This window comes from Perca flavescens, chromosome 19 (genome assembly GCF_004354835.1).
Source record: "Perca flavescens isolate YP-PL-M2 chromosome 19, PFLA_1.0, whole genome shotgun sequence".
In the NCBI taxonomy this organism is placed as follows: domain Eukaryota; kingdom Metazoa; phylum Chordata; class Actinopteri; order Perciformes; family Percidae; genus Perca; species Perca flavescens.
Genome location: NC_041349.1, coordinates 22,406,049 through 22,414,578, shown reverse-complemented (window position 1 = coordinate 22,414,578; position 8,530 = coordinate 22,406,049). Strand labels below are relative to the sequence as shown.

Sequence of the window (8,530 nt, the reverse complement as noted above, 5' to 3'; positions counted from 1 at the left end):
GCCCAAAGGTGCAGGAAGCCACGACAGAGAGCTGCCCCGCCAACCCCAAACACACCCTCCTCTGCGATAGTCATCCACTGAACACTGCCTGTCGCAGAAGTGGGAGGCGGACGGCAGAGTTATCTCTTCCTCCCTCAGCCTATACTTTCACTCTGCTGCCGGATACCGAGACACATGGATCTTGGACAACGACCGAGAGAGAGCTGGATATGGGAATTCCTGTTTAACACACCTCAACAGGTAGGGCCTAGCCTAGGTGTAAGGATGAACGTAATCTATAGAATTTAAGGCATGCGGGAGAGAGCAGGCATACAATTAGTTGATTAACATCCACTAAATGTGTTTGTTTTATCTAGGTAATTTGTTACTATTACACATGTCCGTCCTGTAAAGTGGAGACCAGTCCTGCGTTTCTCAGTCCCTTTTCTGCCTAATTGAGGTTTTGGTGACGTGTTTTTTGCTATTTTATTTTCGTTATAGTATCGTTTTCCTAATATGGTGATTGCGGGACCATACCCAATATCATATATTGAAATATCACAGTGTGTTTTGAAGTCATTCTAAGACGGCATATTTAATTACGCACAAACCTGTTGGATCGACGTGTTTGCTTGGTCGTTTCAGCCACTCCACGTTTTACAAGTCCAGCATGTCTTCGGTATAATCAACAATATAATGATTTGTCAGCATAGCTCTCCTGAATGGACTGTTCCATCCAACCTCTAACTAAACATGGGTCCAGGAAGGAAGGCAAGATGTTGGCATAGCTGCTGAGTTGAAAGCCCTGCTATGCCATCACTTTGCCATCTTTCTCTCCCCTTTTGCAGCAAAAAAACCTTCAGGATTGTTTTCAAGTTCTCCGTGGATATCACTGTACCTGTTTACACTGAGAAATCCTACAGAAAGTGTATTGTCGTGTGGTCTTGGTTTTTTTGCCTAAATTGTGGCCATTTGGAATCCTGTGCATTTATGATGAAAGTGGCTATTGTAGAGATTAGCAATGTTGTGTATAGTTACAAACAATTGTATAACTTTATCTGACTGTGTGTAAGGGAAAAAAAATTGTGTTTTTTTGGTCACTGGGGCTACAACCTAGAATACAGTTAGGCAATCACTACCAAAATTATATTTAAAAAAAGTAAGCATCCCCAAAAATGCATTGTTTAATCTTCGTGTAAATGTTCCTTTTTTTGGGGGGTTTTGTCATGTTTTGGCCCAAATAGTCAAAAAGTCATAGACATTGTCTGAAGACACTGGTTCTCTGACAAAATAAGGTTTTGTTTTATAAGTGTACCTACATATTTTTTTCCTGATGCAATGCAGAACAGTAAATGTCACGTTAATTTCATATTTTTATTTTTTGCATACGACATGTTGTGATATACAACTATTGTCATTAACAAAGTTCGTATTTCAGCTATATTTTCTCATATGTTGTTATCAGTATGATGATAAGAAAATAAGGCAACATGACAATTTAAGAAGGCTAAATGAAATGAAATGTATTTATTTCACTATTTTTCTTTCGTACAATATATTTTGAGATGTATGGTACATTTAGGAAAATATGATGCATTGTTACGACTTATATAAATCCACTTTTATGAATTTTCCTAAATGTACCATACATCTCAAAATATATTGTACAAAAGAAAAATAGTGAAATAAATAAATATATATTCAGTTAAGTAAGAAGTACATTCTGGCATGTAGTGGAGAGTAAAGTTGCATCAAATAGAAATACTCAAGTAAAGTAACAGTATCCTATGTCAAAGTTGCCCTTAAATATGAATCCAGTTTTATGAATAAAATAGTTGTAACACTCTGGAAGGGGTCTCTCTGCATAATATTCACTTTTACTTTCAACACTTCTAAGTACATTTCGGTGATATACTTTTACATAAGTTACATTTTGAATGCAGGACTTTTATTGTAACAGTACTTTTGTTGCTACTTTTACTTAAGTTAAAAATGATATACTTCCAACACTACCCTGCACCTTTGCCCTGTAAAGCCACAGTGCATTACTGTTGGTCCCCATACTTTCAAGCCTGAATGTAATGTACCCTTGCAACTATTAATGTTGCAAATTATTGTAATATTATGTTTTAAGTGTTTCTGTAGGCTTGGCAATATCATTAGTGTGTATAAGAAGCCTACGTGGTAGTGCAATTAAATGCTGTGTTTTATTAATTCTAACAGTAACTCATTACAGTAATAAAACATAACGGTTTCAAAAATAAGCTAATTAATGTGTGTACAGTTGTTTTTTCTTTCAGTATCCATCCAAAATCACACTAGCCACTTTAAAGCATATTTAAATATTTCTGATGTCTGATTTTTTTTCAAATTATTCATTTATTCATTAAAAAGTTAAATTGAGGGTCTATTTATTTGTTGCAGCAATATGATAATAATTTACTTAAAAAAATGTAATTAAAATGAAAATTTTGTTTAGCGAAAAATATAACATTTTTCATAAAACTGTAAAGTGAATGATGAATTATAACCTGACTTTGTGACAATGTTTCAGGCATCATGTTGAATCATGGATTAATGAAAGGGACTATTATAACTCTTGTAGTAATCATTATCTAGTCCTATTTAAAATAAACATTCATGGTCAGTGACTAAAGGCCAGGAGTGGATAGCTAACTGGGAGAAGGTTAAGAAGGAGAGTGAATATCTGAATCAAGATATGACCATAGAAACTTTTGATAATAAGATAAGAATCTGAACATCTGCACTGAGATCCATCCCTCACCAGTAAGGCAAAATAAAGAAGAAGGCAGGACCACCTCTTAACACGATAACGTTTAAGAAGCTGTGAATACGGCATTTAGACTATGAAGAAATTATAATTTTCAGCATGATCCTGTGTGTACACTACAAGTTGAGACAGGAGAAATGTGGTTGTGTATAAACAGAAAACACCTAGTCAACTATTGGATGAATCTAAAATGATGAAGATAGTCACCCAACCAGAAAAGTTTCTACAGGCAGCAAGGGCGAACAGTTTGGGCTGGACAGAAGATGCAGCAGCAAGAGACTTGGGGGTAAATGAAAATGAGGCTTTGTCCAACTGTGATATGGCCTATAATCCCTGTGTGGTTACTGCAAACTGGAAATGGAAGAACATATTTAAAGAGTGGCAGCAGCACTGGGGAGATCATTGTAGGAATTCCAAAACAGGGAGAGCCGGGACAGTTGAAACACTTTTTAATTAAACGTAATTTACAAAGCGATCGTATCGCACTGAAAGCTAATTATTTTGTCACTCGCACCCTACACCTGTCATCTGTTGCATTTTCTGCCATATAAGCCATATAAGCTTCCAACAACTTCAATATTTTACTACATATCATGAATGGTACTCCCAAAAGATGTTATTTTAGATAGATTGTTGCTGGGCCATACGTCTTCGTTAATGTCTGTTAACAACTCATTGCCGTCATCGTGAAGCGTGTGGTAATTGAAATGGCACGCACTGTGGATGATTCTGACATTTGTATAGCTAGAACAGTAAGTTTTCCCATCATGTTTCTACTGTGGAAAATGTCGTTTCACTAGGTTTTTTCGTGCAGTGGCACATCCAAATAAGTGCCCTTACACGTACAGCCCGTCATAGGATAACATGGAAAACCTCGACCCCCTACCTGGTGGGTCCAAATATATTTTCATCTTTCTAAAACTGCTTTTCCATGTCTCACCTCCCTACATTATTGTATAAACACAGATATTTGTGCATTTACTGAAAATATGGAGTTACAGCCTGGCAGGGGAGGACCTACAGGGGGGCAAGGGGGGGGCAGCTGACCCCCCACTGTAGGGCCTTGCCCCCCCAGCTGCCCCACTAACTTTGGTGTTCAAAAAAACTTTGCTTGTAAAAACAAACTGCCACTATGTGCACAGGCTTCTTAAAACATTGAAACAAACAATTAATTTATATTAATTCATAATAAATAATAATTGTAGATGTAATCTTATAACCTGACTCCGGAACTTTCCGTTGGAGAACTTTTGGGAAGGGGCGGAATACTGGTTATTTGATTGGATGAACCATCTGTTTATCACCTATGTTGGTGATAGACGGGCCAAATCAACCAATCATATCCACGAAGCGTATGAAAATACAACCACAAGCCCGCCCCTGCCGCTGCAGGCAAAGCATAGCTCCTAAGCTCAGCATGCAAGCAACATGTCGGTAAAGGAGATTTGCCATTTGTGTAACGAGAATTTAGGAACAAAAGTCACCATTTCAGGTTCCCGGACCATATTCCAAAAGAAGGATCCAAGAGGAGAAAAAAAGCATTAGCGAGGCTAACAGAATTAGGGCTACCGCTGGCTGATAATACTGGTTAGCTGATTGGATAAACCATCGGTCTATCACCACCTAACCCACCTCAAAACCAATGCTGATTGGTCCGGTCGTTTGGCTAACTCTGCCTCAAGATGCCAGACTGATCTGCAAGTGGAAAACTGGAGCTCGCCAGATCAGGACGGTCTCACGAGGCTAGTAATCTTAGCCCCCTGCCCCTCAAATACTTAGCTACGTCCCTGCATCAAACGTGCAGAGCGGCGTTCGCACAATGTGGCTCGCACACACACACAGCGAGTCTGCTGCGGTGTGGTGGCCCTGCATCCCGGCAAAGACTGGAGCGACGGAGCCGAGCCTCGGAAAGTGAAGTCAGTTTCCCCAGGTGAAGTTAAAACACACGTTTCGTCTAAAGTTAAATTTGTAATAAATGTAACAAAAAGAGCATAATACAAAATATTACAAACTGGCATGTTTGAATTCATAACGTTTACAGAGGGTCGCCGTTTCGGTGGCGTTACGTTACAACACACTACACAGTGCTTGCTGAGACCGATCATTTGTATATGATTAGTTAAGGAGTATTATAAAATCCACTTCCTCTCACATATCACGGCAATACGGCTGCACAAATTAAACCAGGCAACATCCTTTACTGTCAAACTGGGAAAACAACAAATACAACGGGGTTAAGAAGGCTAGTCTAAACATAACTGATGTGTGCATGTAATAAATCTCGTCTGATGTTATGTTTTTTAGGCTACTTATATTAGCTACAGGGCCATACATAGAAGAATAACAAGAGCTTTTCACATCTTGACTTTTGCAGGCCAGAGTAGCTGGAGATATTAGCTGAAACCTAAAAGTGGGGATATTGCCAGCCAAGAAAATTCTGAGATGTGCACAGGAGGAAGAGAAGGAGGGAAATTAAGAAGGAGAAGACAAGAAACTGGAGAGACCAGGCAGGTCAGAGCAGGATAAGACCACAGAAGGGGTTGCAGAAATGAGTGAAAGAGAAGAGGGAAAGGAAGAATTGACAGTGAGGGATGAAGAGGAGGCTGCAGGTTCAGAGAGAGGGACAGAGGCAGAGAGTGATCAGGAGGAGGCAGATGAAGATGACCGAGAGGAAGAGGAGGCTGCAGTTACCCCTAGACCATATGGTTGGTTTATATTCTCCTTACATATAAATTGCAGTACAGTAACATAACATGTCGTGACATGACCTTTTTTTTTTGTTTTTGGCTATTTCCATTCTGTTGTATATGTTATAGGGTTAGATATGTAAATATTTTGTAAAATTTTCTAGATCCGCCACTACAGCCTGGAGAGACATGCCATTATAGCCTGTTTTGCTTTCCATGTTTAAACAAGCATGTAATATGAAAGTCTGGGATTGTGGAGAGCACTAAATGGTCTACTGAATAATGTTGTCAAACCTTTAAATGAAAAACACTCATTAATAATCGAAAAAATGTAACCGCTAGTTTACTTTCGAACATTAAAATTCGTGTATCGCCTGTAACTGCGTGATAAAAGGAAATAACAGGAAGATATGTGTCTGATAGGAGGTTAACATGCTCTGTTTTGACCTAAGGAAGTCTGTCTGTCATCATCGCACATTCGTCCCGCGTTTCAATCTGATCGGTGTTTTTAAATAGAAAAGAGGAGGTAATAATGAAAATATGTTTGTTCAGTTTTCTCAAGAGAACAGGACTGATGGGAAACATGTAATAAACCTGTACACTGTAGGATTTAAATAACTCCATAAGATGGCAGTAATGCAACACTAAGGATGCAAGCTGCCGTTAAACCCCAAAGAAGAGGAAGAAGTCTCTGATCGCTCCTTCCATGCTTCTTCCTCCTTCCTCCTTTGGTCCCTTCTCATGCCTGTTGGAGGCGGGTTGACGGTAAACACGGTGAGTCTCACAGAAAAGCTGTGAGGTAAGAATGTAATGACTGTCATTTACTAAAGCAGCCCTGTTGAAGCTGTAACGTGACGGCCTTGCTCCTCTTGTGAAAACATAACATAGACGAGCTGCTAGCAACTTTGCTAAGAGGTAACGTTAAATAATTCGAGAGGTAGCTAACGTTAACAGGTTGTCAAATTATAACCATGCTTAACGTTAACCTTACAGCTAACGGTAACTTAGCACTTTTTAACTTATGTACGACTTCTGTGGTTCTGAAGGAGTTGTTTAACAGCAACACTGACATCACTAGCTAGCTAAGTTTCCTGTTGTTTTCTCTCTGTAGCTAATGTTTAACAGTAGCTACTGTTAAACATTAGCTACGTAAGGACATATGGGGGTAACGTTAGCAGACGGAGCCCCATCTTGGTAGGTGAGAGAGAAACCGTGTTAACTTTATAGCTATAATATTAAGAAGTTATGTATCCAGACCTCGCTGAGATTGAACATCTATTTTATATGATTATCCTGGCCAAGATAACAGCACTACATAGGACATAAATAAAATATGTAGCCTAACGTTAGTTGTGCATAACATTTTCACACACCACCGCAGCTCTGTTTCACTAACACGTAATTATTTCCCCAAGATATGGGAAATGAAGACATGTCTGTTCAATAATAGGCATTGAAGAAATGACAACATGTTATTCTTGGCCTTTTAATAAAGTTGGAGGACCCAGAAGAAACCAAATAGAAGAATAAATATGAGAAATTGTTTTGTCTAAATCCAAGCTAAAGAGACCAAGTTATCCCCTCTACTATGGGTCAAGCTCCTAGTTCCTACATTTCCCATAATGCAAACAAAAGCAGCTTTCTATTATCACTTATTATCCAAAGCTTGTTAACATAGACTTGTTAACTTGTTACAGATTTGCAGTCTACAAGCCCAAACCAAGGTAACCTTTGATGACAAAGGTTCCTCAGGAACCTCAGAGACATTATTAACTGTTTATAGTCAAAGTAGAACTCCTCATGACCAGTAAATGAAATGGACTGAAATGTATATTTAAAAATCTAGTTCCCCTTTATGAAACATCTAATGAATTTTTCAGTTTGGTCTTTCTGTGACTTTTAAAATCACAATGTGCACAATCTGACACAAAAAAGTAAAGCCTGATGGATACTGGATCATTTAGCTGGATTACACCAATATCAAAACTGATATTTAGGAGTTTTAAAAAGAATCTGATAATATATTGGCACATATAAATTCTTTCTTAAAACACATTACCTTTTGGCCAATCTGATATATCTAAACTCTTGCTATACTAAAGAGACACAGATATTGAATATGATTTTTTGTAATGGTTTTATTTTAGCCTAATTTTATTCAGTTACTGCAAAATGAAGTACATTTAATTATTTTTGTTTGAAATATTCCCATATTTGACTGAGATTTGTCAGCTAATGTTGTTAACATGAAGCTGTTTGTTTCACAGAGATGAACAGTGAAAACTTCAGCCTGAGTGAGAAGATAGTGTCAACCTCTTACATTCGACAGGGGAGGGAGGCACGTCGTAGCCATGAGCAGCTCATCAGACACTTACTGGAGCAGGTAAAGCGTACAGCTGTTGTACAGCAGCAGCTGTTTACTTAAGGTCACTGCAGATTAGAGCACGAAGATAAAGGATTTTTAAGGCCGATATCAATACAAATATTTGGTGATTTAAAAAATCTGATATTCCATATATCGGCCGATACATAAAAAAATAAATAAATCCAGAAACTCGTAAAAAAACCAAACCGATTTCCCTAACCTTAGTTATTTGTAGTTATTTTTGAGTCCTCACTAAAATAATATGATAATGCAGTTTAAAAATAAACGTGTTTGTTTTATTGTCACAACAGAACAGAGGAACATCAAAATATATTAAAGTTCTTATAAATGACATGTATATAAATACAAACTTAAGCTATGAAACTTAAAGGATTAAACACCAGTGTTGCCAACAGGGACGTTGTAGAGCACCCTCTGGTGGACAAACTATACAACGCCAACACTCAGAACATGGTTGAAGGGTGTTTTGTCCGTTTTTATTACATTTTTTAAATATTCATTTATCTGCCATTATAAATAACGATACAGATAGTTTGGAAAATACCTAATATTGGCCGATAATATATCGCCCTGCTGATATATTATCGGCCTGCCGATATCGGTCGGGCTCTACTGCATGTTCATCCACCTTTGTTGTGTATGCTGCAGGGTAAGTGTCCAGAGGAAGGATGGAGTGAGAGCACCATA

The 8,530-nt window shown here is 38.1% G+C and overlaps 1 protein-coding gene across 3 annotated transcripts in view; it reads left to right on the top strand.

Moving 5' to 3' along the window:
• The first annotated feature begins 5,753 nt into the window (after positions 1-5,753).
• The window catches only part of sepsecs (Sep (O-phosphoserine) tRNA:Sec (selenocysteine) tRNA synthase), a 17,695-nt gene continuing 14,918 nt past the window's right edge, over positions 5,754-8,530 (top strand). The window contains exons 1-3 of one of the 3 annotated variants that reach the window (XM_028564456.1): positions 5,754-6,231; positions 7,725-7,840; positions 8,492-8,530. The exon at positions 8,492-8,530 is cut by the window's right edge and continues 116 nt beyond it. In XM_028564456.1, the coding sequence (XP_028420257.1) occupies positions 7,727-7,840; positions 8,492-8,530 (153 nt within the window). In that variant the 5' untranslated portion in view covers positions 5,754-6,231; positions 7,725-7,726. The other 2 variants (XM_028564455.1, XM_028564457.1) reach the window with 2 other exon arrangements.